Consider the following 24232-nt stretch of genomic DNA (forward strand, 5'->3'; position numbering starts at 1 on the left):
TTTTGTTTGGGTAAGGATCGTGTCGCGTCGTGTACACACCCGCATTCACGTACGCACGCGGTGTTAGGAACTAGGATAAGCGGGAACTGCCTCCGTTCCAAAATACATTTCATAAAGATTTGTCCATTTGGACCAAGTCAGCTCTCATTTTTGTGTCTAACCACTCATATTAGGCTAATACTAAATGTATGTGAATAGTTATTGGCCGAATGCGGGTACCAAGATAAAATGAGATGTATTGTGGAATTTTCTAAAAAAATCAATACACATTGTATTTGGAATAGAAGGAGTACTAGTGTACTCAGCACGATGCGCAGGTTAATTACAGGGCAGATCCCGTGAACGTCAGACGTACACTCAGCTGGTCTGAGTGGTCATCCAATATTTTTTTTAAAAAAAACTGTAGAGAATAACCTTAAAATATATTGTGACCACCAGTAGATAGAATCGTGCACCTGCAACTTCACCGCCACCCTCTAGAGATGATTCTCTTGGTGTCGGTACGCAGGCATTTGTTGGCACGCGTGTACGTAGTAGTCGCAGAGTGGCGGCCGGCCTTAGCACTGCCGCGTGTACTACCGCCCCTAGGATTTTTTAATTTTTTGACCTCATAAAGTACATAGGATTCTAGTACTCCGTACACTGTTTTATGCACTTCTATGTACGCCATTTTCTGACGACCATGCAAATTACTCTTCCCGTTTATAATTTTTGTTAAAAATATTATATGACGTTTTTTAAATAGATATATTTATTTTTAGCAAATTTGAGATAAAAATTATGAAACGGAGGTTGTAAAGCTAGAGTTAAAAGTTAAAAGTGTGTGCTGTGTCAAACTAATAACAAACTCAAAATAAACGCACCAAGTGGCATACAGATTTCCAGAATGTTTACCTCTCTACCTAAATAGGTAAGCGGCGGGCAGAAAGGTTCTGCAGGAAGAAGAAAAAATAGTGGAACAAATTCAGACTCTTCGCATGCAAGCACCCATTTGGCAGAAAGGCCATATATACCTTTGACTTGGCTCTTCTGTATTCGTAGTATGGCCACAAGCGAGCTATAGGTACATACACGTACACCTACGGTATGTGGGCCTGTGTTACTGTAACTGAGGTCTCCAGGCTAGCTCAGGCCAGTTAACGGTGAATAACTCGATTGAACTGGACTTTTTTTTTAGAGGACTTTTTTCTTTCTTTCTTTCTTTCTTTCTTTTTTAGCGGAATTTTCTTTCGTTCTTAGACCATTACGATGGGAATCATGGGACTGTTATATCCAAATGCTTCCAGCCCAGCCTTGATTTTCCAAAGCAGGCCAGTGTGGTGGATCTCGGGCCGAACCATGAAGATTACGGCCCGCTTCCCTGAAACCGTACGCGAGGCTGACGGGAACCGTTTTGGGCCATTAGTGGGCTCATGAGAAGAAGGTTTTTGAGCCGCATCGGGCCTGCTAATAGTCGGCAGATCGGCGACGACGAGGTTCTCCATGTCCTGTCAAAGTTTGGGCCTGGGGCCAAACTTTCCATCGGCATCACACTCGCGGCCCATGTTCTTAACAACCTGGGTCATGAAATAAAGCCCATGGACCGACTCGCAGTCTCGTTTGGAAAGAAGGAAAAAAAAACACGGGAACAGAGCTGAGCAGGAGTCGGACTCCGAGTCCGAGCTGAACTTGAGAGACAGGGAATTCCTCCGCGTCCGTTACTCTCTCTCTCTCAAGGTAAAAAAAAAAGGAAGGCTCCTCCGCCGCGCGGCGCGTCTATAAATTACAGCCCATCTCCTTCGCATGTTGCAGCTAATCCTTGACCCCTTCCCCAATATTCTTCACCCGGCCCCATCATCTACTACGTACTGCTAGCTCCATCCATAATTACTCCGGTCGATTTCATCCAGCCATGGCCATGGCCGGCGAAGGCACCGGCGACGTGGTGATGGTTCTTGACTTGTCGCGCGCCGGCAGGGAACTCTACATCCCGCTCCGCGTCGACGGTCGTGTGCGCAACCTTCAAGTGATCCGCCAGATCATCGGCGCCGGCGCTGCTGCTTACCGGCGTCCGGAAGCGATAATGAATTCCTCCGTCGTCCAAGACGCAGAGGAAGAAGAAGAACGAGAGGAAGAAGAAGACCAGGCCCGCGACGGCGATGAAGAGGAGGAGGAGGAGCAATCCGCGGACCAGCTGCTGCCGGTGCCGCGCCTTCCTGGCCGCGTGGGGCCCAGCCCATTCCGTTCTTCCGGCTCCGGCGCCGCCGGCCTGATTCCCCGGCCCATGAAGCTCGAGACGACGAGGTACGACGGCGGCGAAGCAGGAGAGGGCGGCGTGAGCACGAGAACGGGCTGCGCCATCTGCATGGAGGAGTACGAGGCCAGGGATGAGCTGAGCGTGGTGCCGTGCGCCGGGAAGCACAGGTTCCACCGGAGCTGCCTCGCGCCCTGGCTCGCCCGGAAGCGCCTCTGCCCGCTCTGCCGTCAGGCGCTGCCCGCCGCCGACGACGAGCCGCATTAATTTCGCGCGGCCTGGATTTGTGGGATATGCAAGACGACGATTAATTATCAATAATTGGCTGGAAAGGAAATTGTGATCAGCTGCTGCATGCCTGTGCTTGCTTTGTCGGTTAATGAGCCCAAGGATGGAAAACCCAAGGATGCTGTAAATTTCTCTGTGTTTGTGGCTAGCTAGTGCGTGTAGCAATCACATTGATCGTTTCATTATTATGGATGGCTGCACCGAGATGATTGCCAGACAGCAGTGTGTTTTGGGTTTGCTATCGAGAAGTCCCATGTTTTTTAGTATTTTTTTTTCAAATTGTAAGATGACTGGAAATTGAAAAATTCAACCGCAAAGTTCCCTCTGTGTTTTTTTAGGCTTGTGCCTTTCTGTAAATTCTCCCATTTTTTATCTTTTTTTTCGGTTACTCCTTGGAAACTTCCGGGATGCTTCAACCTTCTTCGGAAATAAATGGGCCCATGTATCCGTTTCATAAAAAAAAATCGTTTCGTGTGAAATTTGTTTTCGTTCTTCGGTAATAATAAATGAGCTGATATATTTGTTTCATAAAAAAATCGTTTCGTGTGGACCCATTGTTTCGATTACTCCTTGTAAAGTTTCGGGCAGCTTCGCGTGACCTTCTTCAGCAAAGAATGAGCTGGTGCATCCGTTTCATAAAAAAAAATCGTCTCGAGTGGAATTTGTTTTCGTTCTTCGTCCATAATAATGAGTTGATATATCTATTTCATTCAAAAATTGTTTCGTGTGGACCCACTTTGTCGGTTACTCGTAAACTTCCGGGCAGCTTCGCGTGACCCTCTTCGGCAAAGAATGGGCTGGTGTATCCATTTCATTAAAAAAAATCGTTCCGTGTGGAATTTGTTTTCGTTCTTCGGCAATAATAAATGAGCTGATATATCTGTTTCATAAGAAAATTGTTTCGTGTGGACCCACTTTGTCGGTTACTCCTTGTAAACTTCCGGGCAGCTTCGCGTGACCTTCGGCAAAGAATGGGCTGGTGTATCCGTTTCATTAAAAAAACGTTCCACGTGGATCTTCTTCTGTTCTATTGGTGATTTTGTACAACTTATATTGAGACATGAGATAAATTGACACTTGATTTTGTACAATTTATATTGAGACATGAGATAAATCGACACCTGAATTTGTAGAGGCCACGGCGATTTTTTTTGTTCGGAAATGGAATGCTCATTAGATAAGGAGGAAGTGAGCCCCCCTTTTGGATCATACTAGGAATTTCGTAGCATTTTATAGGGTCCCCGGTCTTTAAGATTTTTCCTTACAAATGCCCTCTCGACAAAGGTACAATGCCGTCAAATATGTATGGATTGGTTTATCATTATGCTCTGAGCCTCTTCCTTCCCTCATAGTGACAACATCTATGTGGAAAAGGTCCGCGTTTTCAAAACTTACTCCACCTTCTGACCTTGTACTCTGTCGTCGCAAACTTGTCACATGAAACATTATAGGGAATTAGGGATTGAAGAGTACCTACCAGAGCCCAAAGATCCAATAAAGTATCAAAAGAAAGTGTCAATCAATCTTCGTTTCAATATTGATTTCATATCATTCAAATTTGTTACTGGATCAATCCAAATTTCATTACAATATCAATGTTTCATTCATATATCAATTTTTCTGGTATGATGTTCCAGCTTCGATAGGTACCAGAGTCGGTAGAAAAGACTTTGCGCTACACGGCTACAGATGGAGTATAGACTATGCTCACACATTGAGCAATGCACATTAAGGTAGTGTTTGGTTGAGATCATGAAATGGAATGTAATGGAATGGTTCCAAAAGCTGAGATGAAATGGAATGTAATGTAAGGACACAAGACAAAGTAATCAAGACATCAATATCAGAAACTAAAATCACAATGAACAGCCCAAAACAAATCCATACAAGCCTTCTGTCCTAAGGATCACCAATGAGAGCACCATCTGTCACATTCTACCAGATCAGGGCTAAACTGTCCTTACTCTAACTGACCTAAGCTGATAAGGATGGATACAACCCACAATAAAATTTGTTACAACCACACATGACCAGGTTACAGCCATGCCCTACAAAATCTGTCAGGGAAGAGGAGACAAGAAGTAAAAATGGGGAGCCAATTCTTCTACTCCTGGGGAGTCAAGCAGAGATTGATATCAGGGGAAGTCCTGTTCGCCATGGGCGGCTGCTGTGCAGTGCTGCTGTTGACGGGCCACCCAACCATGGTAAAACCGGAGGAGCTTGAGTTCAAGTTCATGCCTGTGGCTGCACCGTGCTGATGGGCTTGGAGCGGTGCCACAGACATCGGCTGCACGTGGTTGCGGCCGTTACCGGGAGCCGCCTGAGAGATGGGCATTGCTGCTGTGAGATGAGGTGCCGCGGCAACTGCCTGAGAGACGGGCATTGCGGCTGTCAGCATCCGGGGAGGTGCGGCAGCAGCTGCCTGAGAGACGGGCATTGCGGCTGTGAGCACCGGTGGAGGAGCGGCAATCACTGGCAGTGCTGGAACGGTGGATGGCTGCTGGTTCAGGCCCATCCTCCTCTGATGCTGCTTCAGACTGTTGGGCAGGAAGCTCCCCAGAATCACCTGTCAGAAGGTTTATGTTACAGAACAACAAAAATGTATGGCTTAAAACTTTGTCATCCATATATGTTGCTGCATTACCGATCACATAGCGATGAACAAACAAGATATGATTAATGTTTTCTGTTTCGACGACTTCTATTTTTTTTTTAGTGAGAGTGTAGTGGAATAATCTGACAATTGTGGTTGTTCGGTCAGGTATACCTGGATAGGAGTCCCAGCACGAAGCATTCCAGCCACAACGCCGCCAAAGACACGGCCATCGGGGTGAGCAAGCGAGACACTGAGCCCACCGGTCCTCCTCCTACCTTCCTCGGCCATTGTAAAGGAGCCAGTCAGCTGAAGAATCTCAAATAGGCCCTGGTAAACCAGATACACAAAACAGCCATTTGGTATCAGTGAGACACAATAAACACAACAACTTATGCAAAATACCATCAAAACAGGCAACAAATTCATCCAAGCTGCATTGTACAAATACTGAACCTAGATAGAACAAACTAATCAGGACATACGAAGTACACATCATCAGGAACTCACAGTAGCCAAATTAAACAAGTGATTAGGTTGCAAACAATGGACTCTTGATGCAAGGTTTTGTTCCATAGAGTACCTCGAAGGTGACGGTGTCACCGGAAGCAGAGCCGGGCTGGTTGATTGCCACGTTGGAGATGGTCCCATTGGCAGAGAGGATGCAGACCGAGCGTGGACCCTTCTGGGAGCAGGACATTATGCGCGTCACTACATCCTGCACAGCGAATAGCCGTCAGACAAGATCGTTGAACACCAATCGAGTCTACGAATTACGACAGGGCAGGCAGATCAGAATTCAAAGATGGCTGATTTTAGTTACCTCTCCGCGAGGGACGATGATGACATGGGGCGTGAAGCTCCCTCCAGCTGACAGAGCAAACCATTCCCCTTCACAAATCATGAGAAGTACTTTAGGATATACTACTAATCAAAATCAAGTAAGCGATTGCAGTACCTACTACTGTTCTGAGAAACTAATCTAGCAGATTTAGACAGGAATGTTAACCCACCTAAGGAAAAATCTTCCAAGAATGCATATACAAGTAATGGTTGGTGAGAATAAAAAGGGGAGATTTGTCAAAAATTTCGGAACATAAGAATCACTTTTCACAACATGGGAGAGATGGACGCGACAAAAATAAGAGGTATCAAGAACATCTGAAGTTCTGAACATGAGAACTGTGCTAACGGATACGACCACCCTGACTGGACCCCATCCTAGCAATGGAACAGAAATGCTTATAAACATGGCAAAAAACTAGACAGCAAAAACGGAAGCGAAGAAGAGGAGGAAGAAGATGAAAGGACGAAGCTTTGGGTTCCAGAGGGGAGCATACGGACCTAGGCTGGCGAGGATCTGGCGTCTCCCGGAGCCGCGCGGCCGGCCCCTGCGCCGCCCGGAACTCGAGGCGCCGGCGGCGGAGTGCTCGCCGCGGTGCGCCGCCATCTGCATGCTGCCGCCGCCGCCGCCGTTGCCGTTGCCGTCGTCCCCCGCGCCGGCGGTCTCGCCCGGCTTCTCCTGCTCCTGCTCGCCGCCGAAGCTCCACGCGTGCGGCGGCGGCGCTGCGGCGGCCGCGTACCCTCCATGGCCAGCCGGCTCCTCGGCCGGCGGTGGGGACGGCGTGAGGGACGTCGATGGCGAGGAAGAAGGGGAGGACAAGTACCCCACCTTCCCTGCTTCTCCTCCGCCCTGCTGTGCTTCCGCCATGGACACATCGCCTCTGAACATGACGAGGCCGGCGGCTTCATGGCCGCCGCCTGCCACCGCAATGCCCATCCTCCCTTCCATGGTTGCCGCCTGGCCTGGCCCCGGTCTTCTTGACTCTGCGCCTGTCTGTGCGTTTCTTGGTTTCGCTAGCTTGGCCTCGAAACGAGGAAGAAGACAGACCGGAGCAGACACCTACTCTGCTACTCTAGTCTCTCACTGTAGGATATGCCAAAGTTCAATGGGGGAAAAGATTTTAAAGACGGGGGAGGGAGGAAATGGAGTGCATAAATAAAAAAAGGGAGGATTTTTTGGAGGGGGGCAGAAACTGCCCGAGAATGGCTGCTGCTCTCTGGACTGCACAAGAAACACCCTCTCTCCTTTGACCAGCAGCCTATTGGTTGGACTGCAAAAGCGTACTGGAGCAGTACAACAATACATCCTTTTTATTGAACAGTAAAATGTGCCAAAATGATGGCTGCTGAAAATAAAATAAGTATTCTTGCTTTGCTAAAAAAACACAGCTCAGACTTGAAGCCAGTTCAAAACTGTTGTGTTTTGCAACTTGATTTGTTTATCTTGGAACCATACAATATGAATTTAGATATGCATGATAACTCAACCTTGGAAAATCTGGTTGCATTTTCTACTCTCTTCTACGTCATCTGTTTTTGTTTTGTTTTTGCTTGAGGGGAAATCAGAAATCAATCGCATTGGAGGATGTGCCGTACAGTTCATCACTTGGAGCAGCAGTGCTGCAGTAGCTTTATTTTAATGCCGCTGAAATAACACGGTAGAGGTAACAACTGTATATTATAAAACGTTTTATTTTCCATCCACTGCTACCAATGCAATGCAGCTTTTCCAATGTTTCCCTTCTTTTGAATTTTCAGACTTGCATAAAAGGCATCAAAGGCAGATTCTTGGTTGCTCTCTCTTCCTATCTCGTAAGGACGGCGTATCAGGTGAAAACCTTCATTCGGTGCAAACCGTGCAAATTTCATAAAAATCATGTTCAAAAGTTTCAAAAAAATTCTACAAAAATACCGTATGTTGGGAGTGTGATGTTCTACAAACTTGCAAAATTTCAAGTTCGAAGTCAAAATCATTTGGAAGGAATTAAAAAGAGAAATTTACGATGAATAGTGTCAGACATTGAAAGATCACTATTCATGTAGAATTTGTTTTTTCGTTGCTACCAAATGCCATTGAGTTTGGATTTGAAATTTTGCACATATATAAAACATCACTTTTCTAACATATGTAATTTTTTTGAGAAACTTTTGAACCTTTTTCGATGGAGTTTTCACAGTTTGCACTGTAGAGATGGTTTTCACCGGATATTTTGCCCTCCATCCCAGCATCTCTAAATTGAGAGAATATCTCTCTCCTCTTTACCCCCACACATACATTTCTAAATTCAAAACCTCTTCTGTTCAACTTCAAAGACCAGCCATGATGCATAGGAGTACCGTCTCAATTTAGAATCTTTAGAAATCGTCAAACGTGGTAGCAGATAAAAAATATTTTAACAGCGTAAGTTTCATATTTTCTGCTACTACATTCATAACTAGAAATAGTCAAATCTTCTATGCTGCGACCTTTTCAAAGAAATGCATTGGTTTTACGTTTCAACCATTAATATAAAATAGATGTTATTTACAAGCCTCCAATTATATTGTCTATAGTCAGGACACCCGTCACATGCATGTCACGTCTTTAATTCCTGAAGGCCGGACGCTCCTCGACCGTTGTAGACCACAACCGTGCGGTGGTGCCTATATGGCTGGAATGTGACCATCCAATGTTTCTATTCGTTTGAATTTTCAGACTTACATAAAAGGCATCAAAGGTAGATTCTTGATTGTCCCTCTTGCATCCATCCCAACATTTTTAAATCGAAGGATTACAATTGCTTTCACCTCTTGCCTTCACCCAACATTTCTAAATTGAAAGATTGCCTCTTTTCTTCTAAGATTGGTTGTAGTGAATAGGAGTACTATCTCAATTTAGAGCCTTTTTTTAGACATAGTCAAACATGGTAGCAGAGAAAAAATATTTTAATGACGTAAGTTTTGTATTTTCCGCTATGGAATTCATAAGTAGAAATAGTCAAACCATCTATGTGTAACGCAAAGTTGCACATTTGAAACCTTGCTATGACTTTTTCAAAGAAACGCATGGGCGTTTCATCAATTAATATATAATAGAAGTTATTCACAAGCTTACAAAATTACCATGCACTCATGACACTTGTCACTTGCGAGATCTTTAATAGCTAACCTTCATTAATCCACGACGGCCAGACGCTCCTCGACCGTTGCAGTCAACAGTTGTGCGGTGGTGCCTACAAGACTCGAAGATGACCGGATCATGTGATATGTAGGCACCAATTATTTATGAAAACCATGTGTATAATTCTCACAAAAGATTATAATTCTATATAGAGTTAATGAAAGATACTAGCAAATTAGTATATACCAGTGCTATTTCCATGTCCTAACATAGGTCCTACCGTGAGAACAACAATGAGAAAAACAAACTCGGTTATACTTGAAAATATCACACAATAACATAAGTTTCATATATTTTTTTCCGTTATGTAGCACATAGTTGCACATTGGAAACCATGCTATGACTTTTTCAAAAGAAATGCATAAGTTTTGCGCCTCAACAATTAATAGCAAGAAGAAATTGTTTACAATCTACAAACAGACAAGTTACAATCACGGCATAGTACACACCTTATTCGGTAAGCTACATCCGTAGCGGTTCATGATGGCCAAAATCTTCTGCTTTAGCCCACGAACCACAAGGTGCTATCCACATGACTGGATCCTGTGCTATATATGTATAAAAGTAGTTTAGTTATTTATGAACTGCGAGAGTATAATTCTTCCAAGAGTTCTAGAGTTTCAATTGGATTATCGATGGATGGTATTATTTATAAACACCAATTACTTATCAAAGGCGGGAGTATAATTTTTGCAAAAGCCCAAGAATTGTCAATAGAGTTAAAGAAAATATTACAAGCAAATACAATGCTATTTCCAAGCACTAACATAAGAAAAACAATGACAAAAGGCAAACATAGTTTCTGGAAATATTTTGTAACATAAGTTTCATATTTTCCACTGACATACGGGATAGTCAAATTTCCATGTATAACAAAAAGTAACTCACTAAGGCCCTGTTTGTTTGGGCTTCTGCTTTTGGTGATTTTAGCAATCTCAAAAGCATTTCTCCTGTTTACACGTGAAGCTGAGAAGCATCGACGTGCTTTTGGTGCTTCTAGCTGAGAAGCACGTCCAGATGTGCTTCTTAGTTTCATGCGTAAACGGGAGAAGTGCTTTTGAGAATGCTAGAAGCACCAAAAGCTGAGCAGAAGCCCAAACAAACATGGCCTGAAAACCGTGCCACAACTTTTTGGCAAAAAAAGGCATAAGCTTTGTTCCTGCAATTAAAAATGGGGAGCTATTTACAATCATACAAATAGATTAGTTACGGTCACAACACTCGCTACATCCTTGAGCACTTTTTTTTAGGGAAGACACCCTTGAGCACTTAACATCAGTAGTGATTCATGAAGGCCAGACACCGGCCCATCGTATTGTTGTGTCGATATGAGTGGATTGTGACTGTACGGTGCTATGTATAAACACCCGATATTATGAACGACAAGAGTACAATTCTTCCAGAAGTTTAGAATTCTAATGCGATTGGCAACGGGTACCCATTACCCGCGTACCCGGTGGGTAAATTCCCATTAGGGTACAGGTTTGGAGTAGAATTTTAATCCACGGGTGCGCAAATGCATGTGAAATACTTCATACCCATCAGGTAGAACGGGTACGAGTACGAGAATGCATAACCCATACCTTTGTACCCGTTTATCCGTATAATAAACTCTCATACATGTGTGATGTGTTGCCATTTACCGTTTTAAACGATATATTGTCTTTTTATGTGCTGTTATTATTTATACTGTGTTAATATAGTATTGTTGTGACAAAATTGTTGTGGTTTTGAGAAATATGATGCCGTTTCTAAGGAACATGTTCTTGTCGATCAAATTTTATTAACGGTATTTTTACCCATGGGTACCCGTCTACCCTGACAGGTGACAGGTATGGAAAAAAGTTGTACCCGTTGCCGGGTATGGGTACGGGTAACGGGTAAACTTAAAGAGTACGGGTAATGGTATGAGAAGGCTCAACCTGTAGTCATAGCCTGCGGGTGCCATCCCTGATCATGACTGGATTGTGCTACGTACAAACACCGATTATTTGTGAACAATTGAGTTATAGTTCTTCCAAGAGTTTTAGAGTTCCAAGTTAACGAAAGAATTACTATCAAATTAGCAAATGATACTCCCAAGTACTAACGTGAGTTTCATATTTTCCTCTTGTCGTATGCGTACTACATAAGGATTAGTCAAATTTTCCATTTGTAATGCAAAGTTGCACATTGGAAACTATGACATGACTATTTTGTAATAAATCTTAAGCTTCACGATAATTAAAACAAAGAAAAACAACAGACCAGTTACACTCTCGTGACACACCGTATCCTTAAACGCCAACTAAGCTCCATCTACATGATTGAATTATACTATGTATAAACTCTAGTTATTTATAAACGGCGGGAGTACAATTCTTTTGAGAGTTTTTAAAGTTCCAAGTAGAGTTCAAAAAATTATTAGTAAATTAATAAACATAGTGCTACTCTTATGCCCTAACACAAGTCCTAATAAGAACATCTACGAGAAAAGGCAGAGCTTTTCCTGTTTTCTGCTGGGTAAAATAAAACCAAACCTCTTTGGTGAAGCCAACCTGTCCAGCGGTTCAGGCGTCGGGTGGGATAAGACCGAAAGGATGTACGTTCTGGCCTTTTGAGAAATCAGTAGCTGGAGCCTGGAGGAGTATTCAAAAGTGGGACATAAAATAGAGCAGTCAAATCCATCATGTGCTGTAACTGTAAAAGCTTCAAACCAAACCCTCGTTGTTATAAAACTACAGGTATAGGTCTGAATAAACAAGCCCACCAACGGTGCTATGCTCTCATATCCCATCCATTTTAATGACCTCCAACCCATTTAATACAATAATAGCCCCTAGAGACAAGAGAAACTACACCAGGACATAAGCAGTGGACCCGAACATAAATGAAAACAAGAGTAGGATTTGAAGAAATTTGTAATACATACAACACTAATTTTAAATATGGCAGAAAAAGTATCGTGAAATTAGCCAAAATTTGCGAGTACGGCACAATACAATTGTGGCGGTGAAATAGACCTTATACATAAGTAAATTTTCGACGACCAGACTTGATCGACTATGAACCACAAATAGCAGGTAGAAACAAAATAAAGAAGTATCAGCGAAAATAAATGGAATGTCCCTTGCCTTGGAAACAGGAAGCTCACGGTGTGTGCAGCTGTATCTCTGAAGCTGCAGCTGGAGCAAATTTTCTGCAGCATCCACTGATAAGATAAGAAATGAGCCGTGGATAAGGCACAGCGTGGTACCGATAGATATTGCATTCACTGCACTTGGACAGTGTACTGAGAAAGCAAAATAACTTACCCCTGTCACTTTAACAGAATGCTCATTCGCCTCTTCTTTTCACATAAAAAGGAACAAGAAATGTCGCAAGAAACGGTTCTTTACATGAACACTTGCTATCCCCTCTTTGCGCTTTTTTTGGATAATTTATACCTGGGAATGGTAAGACATAATGTTGGTTTTGCAGAGGAACATGAACAGTACCATTACATTCGTTGAAGATAAATTCAGACAAAATAATTTCACGAGCACGCGAAAAAAAATGTACTTCAAAGAACAAAGAGTTTAATACGAGTAGTGGTCATGGTTTCTGGTTTGAGAACCGTGGCGAGCATATATATACACGCAACAGTACCCATTAGTAGGAGGACGATCAATCATATAAAACGTCAACCTTCTTATTATTGTTGGTGACTGTTCCTCGAAAAAAATATTGTTGGTGACTGGTGAGCTACAACTGTAAGAAAAGAAAGTAAGGAAGATAGAACTGAAGCAATTACAGTTTTCAGGTCTACATGTCTGTTACCAGCAAGAATTAAAAAATCAGAAGAGTATATTCTACTCTTGAAAGGACTGAGACTTACTGTAATAAAACTACAAATAAACCTGAAGTTGGGCTGTTCGCAAAAGAAGCAATATTGGCCGAGGGAGACCCCTCCTTTTTGAAAAAACAAGAAGCAATATTATTTTCTGAAAAATCATTCGATTGCCCATCACACACAACTTCAAATGACCATATTTTCATAAGGAACAAAAATCTCAAATGGAAAAGGGTCCCAGAAAATATAAGACATACACCAGAAGAAAAATGTGAAGCCAAAGAGGTGGGTTTTATGGAGGTGATTTAGGAGTTTGTGGGGATTGTCAAATAATTCGTGTTTCTGAAGGATTGGAAGATCATTTAAAAAAATATACAGAACTATTTTTAAAGAAAAAAAACAGACAGCACTAGAATGACCATGTTGACTATTATCATGTAGAGAGAAAAATTCAGATCAGTGCACAGCTTAATTCAGTACTCTCTTTTTTTTTTGCCTCAGTCATCTAATTTCAAAAGTCCAACCAGAGAAACAATGCTCAAAACAGCATTCTCTCTGCTACGTAAGCTCAACAGCAGAAGGTCACATTTTAGGTAAGCCATGGCCATATTAACATACTAACCAGTCAAATGATCACAAACAAACGGGAGAGAAGCCCAGGGATGCAAACGGGATCCCGCGAAAGTCCCGCTTCTAGTTCATTTTTCAAATCTTCTATTCAAAATTTGTTCAGAATTTGAATAGAAGATTTGAGAATTGAACTAGAAGCGGGACTTTCGCGGGATCCCGTTTGCACCTTTAGAGAAGCCCTCCAACTGCGCAAACATGTGTATGAAAGAGTACAGGGATCGATTCTAAACAGTTAAAACTTAAAACCTATAAGCAACAGCACAAGTCTCTTGAAACTCCAGTATTTGCAGTTGCAGATCTACAAAAGCAGAAAAAAAAGAGGAAACGGTAAATATTATTACTTAGTAGTATGTCAAAGACTTGAAGATACCGACAGATTTGGAGTATGGATCAATGGATAGCTGTACTTGCTTCAAGATTACTCACAAGGAGCCAAAATTCCGTTTCCCAAGGTTTAATATAAGAGGCGATTACCGATAAGGCTTTGATTAAAGAGACATGGATGTACTAGCATAATGTAATTAGCCATAGAAAGTGGACATTCTTAATTCAAACGTTTTTGCAGACTTCTTGTAAATATAAAAGAAAACAGGAAAGGGAAAGCAGCTCACACACCTTTGTTTTTATTTTTTTACAAATTTTAATATGCTAAACAGGCGAAAGCAAAACAAGAACCAAATTTATAAAGCTGTCAGGCTATAATTAAAGTGAAAACAACAGAGAATTCAGACCTAGAGGACCCTTTTCTATTGTAGGCTGCAAAATAGTGTGCTATTTAATCTAACCCTTGCACATGGCCTTCGAGCATCCTTTCATGGGAGCATATAATCTAAACGAACCAGCACGCTGCAGACCAGACAAGTAGCTGCACCATTTGGCTGAGGTCCGGGAACAAGGAAAAAATATTCTATTGTTTGTGTTTCATGTCGTGTCAACACTGAGCTTTATTGTGCAGCTTTTATTAGCTGTTGCATGTTCAATTGTTGACTATACAAATGAAAAAACATCCTCCATGCTTAAAGATCAGGGGATTCATAGCTGACAGCTGCTTAGTTGCTCTAAATTTTTACAAACGCAAGCAGGAAGGACATGTTGGTTGAATTTGCATTCATAGCCTTGGGCATTGGCAACCTTGACTCCTATAGATCCTTTACTGTTAATCGGTTGCAGTGCTTGATAAAGAGCATTCAAATCAAATAGCTAGACAAACTCAATGACTTTCTGCAAAAATGGTGAATAGTGACATAGCAAACCTTTTGTATTAAAGTCAAGTGAAGTACAGGGGAATAAACAATTTGTGATGGGCTTTCTTTAGCTTGGCAATTTCTTTCACAATTTGTATCAAGACATGAATTTTGCAGGATACTTAAGAGTAGTACAAGATGGTATATACTATCTCTTCAACAAAAGTGAATAAGGAGCCAGGGAGGAGGTACCTGTTCATCGAAAAAAGGTGAAAACTGAGCTCGTTTTGTTGTGCCCTGAGCTTCAAGAAAAGTGAAGAGATAGTATATAACTTCAGAGTGATCTCAATATAGTCTTACCATCATAGTAACTTCAACTTAAACGTTACTCCCTCCGGTCCTAAATTCTTGTCGTGATTTTAGTACAAATTTGAACTAAAACACAGACAACAATTTAGGATCAGAGTTACTAGAAGATTATGTGACCAACATGACGAGGACTACAAAACAGCTTTTATTGAACATGGTGCCCTGAAAACACATTTTACTAGATTAAAGCAAGATGGAGTAAGGAATCAGCTTTGATGATCTCATTCAAAATGTCTTCGCGTGAGTCCATGAAAAGGAGCCCCGGCAGAGACTGAGTTCAGAAATTTTTATCCTTCAATCCTGACTATTAGTTACCATTTTCTATCTTACATCTAACTTTTTTCCCCTCTCAAGCGATAAATTCACCATTTTTCCAGCATTGAGAGATACAGCTTGATCCGAAACAAGATCTTGAGATTGATCTGTGCATAGTTAATAGTTCAGATCTGAGGCTGGCACTATACGTTTGAAATTATTCTTATAGATACTGGGGGTAATACACAGTGCAAGCAACATGTGGGGTAAAATATAAACAAAATGGAGATATAGTGGTCCAAGCTTATCACCTAGCTTTAATATCGAAAACCAAAGATTTAAATCATTTTATATGGATTACTTTTCCATTACTCCACAAGCCTTTATTATCAGAGAGTGTTATCATCAGCTTAAGCAATGTTTCCGTTACAGTTTATAGGATGTGCTTATCTCATCCCTAGTTTTTTTTTTGGACAGCAAAATACCTCTTTATTTCTTTCTTAATTATAATAGGTGTTACATTATCGACCAGAAGAGGTACAATGCAAGGGGTTGGATTATCAAACCAAGAGGAGTTATTATGGGGGAAATACAGGGTAAACACGTGTTGCCATGATGAAACAGTTGGCTCCCATATTGACCCGTTTCCTAAATTATATGATCTCAGAAGCATCTTTCCTTTCTTCTTTTGCTTCCTCAGAAGATATATTTCATATAACGTTTCTACAGCATAGATCGTCAGTGAGTGTCAAAAATATATTTTCAAAGAAAAACGAATGCCAAAAATATGTAGGTAACGTGACTAAACTACCAGAGATGCAATGCTTGGAATTGCATCGGCAGAAAACAACTCAGACCACAACATTTAAAATCTTGCAAGGAAGGCCAGTGGAATTGATAAACACTGTATATCCTATCATTATTCTCTTTTAAATGCAACTCGCAGAAATGCAGAATCGCCCGCGCAGAGCCTTATTTTCTAGTATAAACATGCTAGAATCTCCCACCGGCTTTACCAGCAGTTGAGCATTGGGCCCTTGTTCTGCAGATTTGGCAGATGGCCTGCACCTGTTCCTGCTGCAGTATAATAGTGTAAAAAAAAGATAGCAATACTTAGTCACATAAACCACGGGTATACAAGAGTTTGAATTATATATGAATTGCAATTAGATAGACTTTTACAACAAAGTCGACCAAGTGACCTTCACACTGATAGACGCCTGATCAAACTTTATGTCTTGACTGACAGATCCATGCTTGATAGCTTTGAAGTTAGCGCAGCGTTCAATCTCCCCACATCCATGACAAACCTTGAACTTCAGCTCCATCAAAGTATCCAACGCAACAGCGACCACAGATCTTCTTAAGCCACATGGCTCGTCAACAACACCATGAAAGAGCTGGATCTCCTTTCCTATCCCACTCACAAAAGAACTGAGACATAAATCGAATCCCTCATTATACACTTCTGATACGACAACTTCTATCATGGCCTCCACCGCTCTACGAATAAGTGCCAATGTTATGTCAACCGAACCACCATCACCATCGATGCGATTCATGAATGCTTTGCATGATGTGTTATACACCGCGCTATAGTCGGATACCCCATCGATCAATTGTAAATCCTCCTCCTCTTTTCCTCCTTTCTTGATCTTCATGTCATATTCAATTAGGACATCACAACTCATTCCGATGCCTCGCTTAGGACCAGTCATTTCTATGAGAGAACCCTACAAAAAGTATTTAGTTAGTGAAAGTAAAAAAAAATCTAGGGCTAACAACAACTTTAGTGAAAATGTGTAGACATATACATTATTACATTTTTATGTGAAATCTTATTATATTACCTTATTGCCTATAAGGCCTAATTGCATAGATATTTTACAGTTTCAAGACAGGGCTAGGTATTTAAGATATTTTATTGTTTAATGATATTTTTAGTATAAGGGGAAGGATACTCAGCACATGTCAAAGATCCATTTATTACTACTCAAATTAATAAACCTAGCTATCAAATGGGTAAATTAAGTATACTTTATTATATTTTTGTTTAGAATCTTAATCGTTAATTACTCCCTCCGGCCGGAATTACTTGTCGAAATATTACATGTATCTAGACGCTTTTTAAACATAGATACATCCATATTTGGGCAAATTTGAGACAAGTAATATAGGTCAGAGGAAGTATTCTATAACAGCAATGCGGAATACTGATTTATAACATATTCGATGTGGAGGCAAAAAAAATCCTTGAAGGAAAAGAACTGATGTTTACCAAGTAACATACTCCCTCCGATCCATATTACTTGTCATAGCTTTGTCTAGATACACATGTATCTAGACACGTTTTGTTGTGTAGGTACATGTGTATCTAAATAAAGCTGAAACAAGTTATTTGGATCAGAGGGAGTATTAGTTTTCTTTATTGTACTTTTTTCTCATTTTTGTGTGTTTGTTTTAGTTATACGGTTTGTGTTATAAAAGGTGTTTTCTTTATACAAATGATAAATACTTCGTCGCATTTTTGTTTAGATACGCATGTATCTAGACACGTTTTAGTATGAAGATACATATGTATCCAGAAAAACTGCGACAAGTAATTTGGATCGGATGAAGTACATATTTAATAGAAAAACTCTATCTAAAATAATATTAAGTTCGAAATACACATAAACGGTATTGTCTAGAACCAAAAATTAAGTTAGAAATAATTGCAGGTTGCTCACCTCATTTATCGTGATGGGGTCATCTCTGCTACGATTGAATATATAATTAAGTCCCGAATCACGAATATCACGAACCGCTAGATATCCATACAATTGGATTGGGCTAATACCACTCGAAATCTTAGCCAATTTTAATGAGAAAATTTGCATCATAGGATCTGCAAAATGAAAATCACACGTTTCTCGATTCGGTTGACAATCTGTTGGTTCGGCTAACATCATTGGCTCCAACTGGGCTATAAAAGAAAAAAAAATAGTATTGAAACAATTACAGTTATAATTGTGATCATACTATGCAATAGAATTGGTATTAAATATTAAAGTTATACTATTGGATGAGATAAAATTAATACTCCCTCTGATCCAAAGTAAGTATCGCGGTTTTGAAATAAGCCTAGTACAACTTTTTCATATTTGAAATGAAATATACACGAATTTCAGAGTGGGAAGTAAACTTACTCTCGGTACGGTCGGAAATACAGTAATCCACATGCCAACCGAAATTGACAGTGTATATCGAACCATCGCGGTGACAGCTATTAGGCAGATGACTGGCACGCGGTATGCCGTCCGCCGGACGGCCGTCGCCGTAGAGGGCGATGACCTTCTTAGCGGCCTGCTCTGCTTCCTGAAAGAAGCGAATAGCCTCCTCCCTACTCATGCCTGGTGGGATTGCGAAGGGCTCGTTGGGGCCGATCATGATGTACTCGTCCGTGGCGGCGCTAGGCCGCCGCCGCCCGTCCGGTCTGGCCCGCTTCCGCTCCCCGTTGCTGCTGCTCGCCATGCCGTAGAGAGATCCGGGCCGCCGATTCCGTGCGTTTATCACGGCTACGGGCTTCCTCTCTATACCTTTATATATTGCATCTGATTGTGATGGGGAATCGGATTCTTCCAATATGGTGAGAGAACAAAAGGGATGGCCGCTCTGCAAGGGAAGCAGGGGAGAGGAACCCTAGACGGCTGCGGCGAAGAACACATACGGGGGCATACTAGCAATTGCGGCCGTTAAGGGCCTGGGCCTTAATCGGATTAGACTAGCCCACAAAGGGCTGTCGATCCCTCGTCGCGGATCTGGGAGCGGGCGGTGAGGACGAGGGGCCGGATCCAGAGCGCCTGTTTGTTTCCGTCCATGTTTCTAAATCAAACTTTTTATATTTAGGGCGAATTGCGAGGTGAAACCCTAGCTCCCGCCGCTGCCACCCTCCCTACCCTTGTCCTTCCTCACCGCTGCCTGAGGCAGGCGCCGGCAAACCCGGGGCTTGCCGACGACGGTGGCGGCGAGGAGTTCGCCAGTCGTGCGTCTCCTACACTGCCAGCGAAGCTCGTTTTCTGCTCCTCGTCGTCGATGTGTGGAACGGCCAGATCCGCTGGCCTCTTCCTCGGATCCGGTGACTGTCGGACCAGATCCGTGGGAGGAAGCCTCCTCGACACCCATCCCGCCGTGCTCCGGTCTCTGACGACCGCCATGTTCGCCACTACTGGAGATTGAAGCCTGCGCCATCCGAAGCCCTGCCGTGCGCCCTTGCAGTGGGCATGCCGCCTCCGCGGCGGCGCTGTCACGTCCCCGTGTCCGCTGCGGGCTTCAAGGCCCAGACCCGCGGGGCCTTGGTATGGTGCGGGCTTCTGGCAACAGACGTCGCCTCCTCCTCCATGGACTCCGGTGACCACATCTCATGTTTTTGCTATCGCTCATCTTCCCCGGCCCCCAAGATTTGACCCACACATCCGCGGGCTTCTCGGCCCAAATCCGGCCCGCTGCCAACCGCCTCCGTCACCTTGAGACGATGCTGGTCGCCCGCCTTCAGGTCCGTCTCCCTCCTCCATGGCATCCGTCGTCCCACCCTCCCCCCCCCCCCCCCTCAGGTTTGCGCCGGCCACATCGCAAGCTCCTCCGGCCCCCGCCCAGCTGCTCCTAACCCCATGACCAGCTCCGGTGGTCTGATCCTCGGACAGTCAAGGGAGGAGCTCCACTGCCACCCGCCCTCTTCCACCTGCATCCGTCCATCCTCGTTCAACCGCCACCCATGCCCTCAGATCATACATGCCTTTGCCGTGCTACATGTTGATTTAGGAAATGCACCGTGCGCTCCTATTTTGTCCGGTCCCTCCCTTTGTCGGTCGTGGCTTTGCCATGACCTTTGGTAATCACTATCTGCAGATGACAGCTGTGATGGCGTCACCGCCTAACGGTTGGTGTCGTGGCTTGGACTCGAAAGTCTCTATACACCCTGTGATGCTATGCTCCAGGATCGATGGTTTGCAGTTGGCAGCCATGGAGGCGGCATCCTCCTACCGGAGATAGCCATGACAGAGGGGGTGTGTGTGTGCTGCTAACGGTCGATCTAAGATCCATCCACCTTCCGGTTAGCTCCTCCGGATCTCCGATAAACTTCTGCTTGGCTGCCTTTGTTGTCATCCTATAGTCGTCGTATGGGTCCTTCTTCTACACTCCTCCACTGTGTAAACCACCCCCATTGGGAGATATCTTTCACTCGTCACACACTTTGAGAACATGCTACCATCCTGTCGTCTTCTACTTCACTCGAAAAAGCCACCCTCCAGTGGAGGATTTGCGTGACACATCTATGCGTGCTCGACGAGCCTACGTCGTCTATTTCCCCAAGGATCGATGGCATCGGTGCGACTTCTTGATGATGATGCTTCGGTTTCCCTGGCTTAGTTTTCGTGCTCTGGTTATGCCCACCTCGCTCTCTGGTGCTGTCTGTGACAGTCCTCCTCCTATTGCTCGTGATACTCTGTTCGTTGATTATAGCACAACATAGGCTTCATAGCTTAGCATCTTTTGTGGATTCATTGGCGTTGTGTTGTAATCATGTGCTGGTTTTTTTGTTTTCTTATGTTCTTGCTACGGCAAGGTGTATTGCCCCTCGTGCTTCCTTTTGGGAATATATTCAGGTGGGGATCCCCCCTCCCCGTGATCTCGCAAAAAAAACTTTTTATATTTCCATAAGCTTGGTGTTAAAATTTACAGGTTTGACTTAGAACAAAGTTATCTATTTCCCTCTATGCAGATATCTCGTTGAAACCGGAGTAGTAAAAGACGTAGACATTGTAAATACGGGATTGATCGGGAGCTTTTTCTGATTTAGAATAAACGATATCTTCTAATTATTTGTCAAGTCTACAGCGAGTTGCCCTGCAATGGACGGCAAAACCAGTCCTGATTCAGCTAGACCGTGCGACGGCGCTGGCGATGGCAAGCTCTAAGAAGGAGGATCATTCCCCTCTCATGTTCTTAGTGGAAGAGATCAGGAAGTTGGTGCAAGAAGGAAGGGCGTTCAAGTTCGAAAATATAACTAGGTCTCAGAATTTTGCTAGTCATACTCTCGCCAATGTTGCTAGGAGTGATGCAAGAACAGCTGTTTGGCTGGGATCGGGTCCTGTCGAGTTGTTGGCCGTGTTAAACACGGAATGTAAATAAACTATTATGTGATTCAATAGAACGCTCTTTTTTCCAGCAAAAAAAATCTATAGCGAGTTATTTGACAAAATACTTGGTCATTTTAGTCAGTTGGAACTCCCATCGCAGTTACAATCAGTGCCAATGGATTTTCAATCGTTCCTCTAACAAGCATACTCCCTCTGTTCACAAATAAGGGTACGTTTGGGTTTAAAATTTGTTCACAAAAGAGTGTACTCGTCTCTTTTTAAAACACTTTAGATTAAAAAATTGTTTTTCTCATTACACGAAAATCAAACCAAATAACATTTCTTCATGCACTCAGCTCATTGGAGGTGGAAGTATTAAAGAGAAGAGAGATGGTGGTTCGCATCTTGCCAATGCATTTTCTGCCTTAATGCTTAATTTTCTTGGAAAACCCAAACGTACACTCGTTCGCGGACAGTTTCATATCAAGAAGTAAAGCTGGTAATCACTATATGTAAAACTCTCGCAATGTTCACAACAAGCCTTCATTGCATGTGATCTATCCCAACCGTCACGACCACATGATTAATCATGAGAAAATAGACGTAGTACCACTGTCTGAAACCTAAGATTTCAAAGTACCACTCAAATAACAAGCCTTGCCAAAATACCAATACAACTCAGTTTTGCATTTCAAAATACCACTATGGAGTATGGACTAACAACCCTTAACATCCACAAACATGGACATATATACCCTTACCTCTTCAACATTCAGACTTATTTGCTTCTATTTCAGCAACACCATTTGGACACATTTCAGCAGACAATTTGGACATCAATATTTCAGCAGCACATAATACAGAAATTTCAGCAGCATTTCTCGTGGCCCGCGTGTCTAGCCTTCCCAAGCTGATAATATGCTTGGCTATTGAATACTCCCTCCGTCCCATATTAAGTGACTCAAATTTGGATGTATCTATGCCTAAAAAGCTTCTAGATACATGCAATAGAAAATCAGTTAATATGGGACGGAGGGAGTAGTATTCTTGGGCTGTTTGAAATGGAATGGTGGTAACAAATGAAACTTTGTGTGGCTTAATTTCCTCAGATGGGCGTAGTCCTCGTGGAGAGGAGGAACGAGAAGAGACGCCTGCTGCTTTCCAGCCGCGCGGCATGTATCGGAACATGGACGATCTGGGGTGCCTGCGAGCGGCAGTGGCGGACGAGGATTCGGGTGGGCAGTTGAGGTGGTTAGGGTGGAGCCGTGGAGGGACTGAGATTCTTGTTTCAGATCAGAGGAGGGTAATTTCGGGAAGTATTTTGGCAAGGGTTGTTATTTGCGCGGTATTTTGGATGTTAGATTTGATTCAGTGGCATCGTGTCAATTTTCTCATTAATCATTAAGATTCGAGTAAGTTTTTTTTGGAATCTCCTGTAACTTTATTCAAACTCGAAAACCATTACAGGTACGGTGCTTCATAGACACAAGAAACTACAAAGTAACCCTTATGACTAAGAATTACAATGAAATTTCTCGAAAACATATTCTCCGTGGCATCAAACTTTGCAACACGAAATACTCTCCGGACTTCAACAAAAGTACTACAATTAGACTGGAACAATAATATCGCCACTCGTACCCTGCGCGAACTTGATTACCTTTAAAGGTTTCATAAAACCCCTTGAGTCGCCCATCTAAAAAGATGAGAAGCCGTGAGCGTTGAACGTACTTGGGCCGAGGATGATCCCCTAGTGGTGCAGGTCATCGAACCACATGATCTTCATGAAAACGCCAAAGAAAGATTCCAAAGTCACAAAAGATCAGACCAACAACAGCATCATGACACACTGACAAAAACTCATCAAATCCGTATGAACAAATCTGCAAGACCATAAACTCAAAATCCACGTGATCGGACACATTGAATCCGCGGTGAGTAAAACTCTCTGGCCTCGTGGCACTGCCCAATAAAGCACCGTCGCAACGGAGGAAGAATCAGAGTACAGAAAGCTAGATTCGCCGGGAACAGGAATTGCCGGAGGAACTGGTCGTAGGGATGGAAGGATCAGGACGGCGGCGGCACTCGCCCCTGGAGGCCAGCAGTATCTCCTCGACGTGGTCGTGAGTCCCACGCAAGCGGCGCCCCTGACGGCACTCCCCTCGCTGCCCACCGCGCCGCCTCCCTCGCTGGTACGGCGCCTCCGCGCTGCCTCTCTCGTCGGAACAATAGACCTCGACCAAAACGCGAATTAGGGTTTGGGGTTAGCGTTACCGTTGCACGAAGACGAGCGGGTTGGTTTCGCTGGGGATATCTTGGGCTCTCAGCCCATTTAATCCCGGCCTGCCAAACGGCCTATTGAGCAAAACTCGGGATTTCGGGATGGGCGTGGGCCAGGAAAATATACTCTGGAAACGACAATGGCTATTGTATTTGCGCTCGAGCTCACCATGCTGTTTCTGTGTTTCACCCTTTGCGTCTGCCAATTGCCACGGTCTCGGCGTCTCGCTCTCGTCGCCGGCGAACATCCCGAGCCCGCTCTCCGACCACGACACGCACGACACGCCTTGTCGAGCCCTTGACGCACGCAGCCACACGCAAGCATGCACAAACGGTGACCGCGCCCAGGACGCGCGCACGTACGCGAACGCTCATCCATGCACAGCAACCGTGGAATTGATAAAAACTGTAAAATCTTGCAAGGAAGGCCAGTGGAATTGATAAACACTGTATATCCTATCATTATT

The 24232-nt window shown here is 43.4% G+C and overlaps 3 protein-coding genes and 1 long non-coding RNA gene across 5 annotated transcripts; 1 reads left to right on the forward strand and 3 right to left on the reverse strand.

Annotated features, from left to right (window-relative positions):
* Positions 1 to 1891: 1891 nt before the first annotated feature.
* LOC104585194 (E3 ubiquitin-protein ligase RDUF2) lies at positions 1892 to 2500 on the forward strand. The gene has a single exon (XM_010241218.1). The coding sequence runs from the start codon at positions 1892 to 1894 to the stop codon at positions 2498 to 2500; it is 609 nt and encodes a 202-aa protein (XP_010239520.1).
* A 1844-nt stretch (positions 2501 to 4344) lies between these two features.
* On the reverse strand, positions 4345 to 7226 carry LOC100823323 (AT-hook motif nuclear-localized protein 7). The gene is made up of 5 exons (XM_014902523.2): positions 6459 to 7226; positions 5938 to 6005; positions 5698 to 5832; positions 5289 to 5444; positions 4345 to 5087 (listed from the first exon to the last, which is right to left on the reverse strand). Exons 1-5 carry the CDS (start codon positions 6904 to 6906, stop codon positions 4626 to 4628), a joined length of 1269 nt encoding a protein of 422 aa, XP_014758009.1. The 5' UTR covers positions 6907 to 7226; the 3' UTR covers positions 4345 to 4625.
* A 1823-nt stretch (positions 7227 to 9049) lies between these two features.
* LOC112272328 lies at positions 9050 to 11722 on the reverse strand. Its single transcript, XR_002965977.1, has 3 exons — positions 11637 to 11722; positions 9567 to 9665; positions 9050 to 9169 (listed from the first exon to the last, which is right to left on the reverse strand). It is a non-coding gene; the product is annotated as an uncharacterized LOC112272328 (long non-coding RNA).
* A 4732-nt stretch (positions 11723 to 16454) lies between these two features.
* LOC100837604 lies at positions 16455 to 19107 on the reverse strand. 2 transcript variants are annotated; one of them, XM_010240424.3, is made up of 3 exons: positions 18555 to 19107; positions 18096 to 18253; positions 16455 to 17099 (listed from the first exon to the last, which is right to left on the reverse strand). In XM_010240424.3, exons 1-3 carry the CDS (start codon positions 18877 to 18879, stop codon positions 16545 to 16547), a joined length of 1038 nt encoding a protein of 345 aa, XP_010238726.1. In that variant the 5' UTR covers positions 18880 to 19107; the 3' UTR covers positions 16455 to 16544. The 2 variants fall into 2 exon arrangements, with proteins under 2 accessions (XP_010238726.1, XP_003577058.1); XM_003577010.4 differs by having other exon boundaries at positions 18096 to 18331; positions 18555 to 19106.
* Positions 19108 to 24232: the final 5125 nt, after the last annotated feature.

Source organism: Brachypodium distachyon, chromosome 4 (assembly GCF_000005505.3).
Source record: "Brachypodium distachyon strain Bd21 chromosome 4, Brachypodium_distachyon_v3.0, whole genome shotgun sequence".
NCBI classification, from domain to species: Eukaryota; Viridiplantae; Streptophyta; class Magnoliopsida; order Poales; family Poaceae; genus Brachypodium; species Brachypodium distachyon.

Bases quoted from the DNA above. Each gene is read 5' to 3' on its own strand.
- LOC104585194 (XM_010241218.1), top strand. From the start codon at position 1,892: ATGGCCATGGCCGGCGAAGGCACCGGCGACGTGGTGATGGTTCTTGAC.
- LOC100823323 (XM_014902523.2), bottom strand. From the start codon at position 6,906: ATGGAAGGGAGGATGGGCATTGCGGTGGCAGGCGGCGGCCATGAAGCC. The intron at 6,006-6,458 runs GTCCGTATGCTC...TGATTTGTGAAG, and splicing joins CCAGATCCTCGCCAGCCTAG to GGGAATGGTTTGCTCTGTCA. The intron at 5,833-5,937 runs GTAACTAAAATC...TTCGCTGTGCAG, and splicing joins TCATCGTCCCTCGCGGAGAG to GATGTAGTGACGCGCATAAT.
- LOC100837604 (XM_003577010.4), bottom strand. From the start codon at position 18,879: ATGGCGAGCAGCAGCAACGGGGAGCGGAAGCGGGCCAGACCGGACGGG. The intron at 18,332-18,554 runs GTAAGTTTACTT...TTTCTTTTATAG, and splicing joins TATTTCCGACCGTACCGAGA to CCCAGTTGGAGCCAATGATG. The intron at 17,100-18,095 runs GTGAGCAACCTG...TACTTTTTGTAG, and splicing joins ACCCCATCACGATAAATGAG to GGTTCTCTCATAGAAATGAC.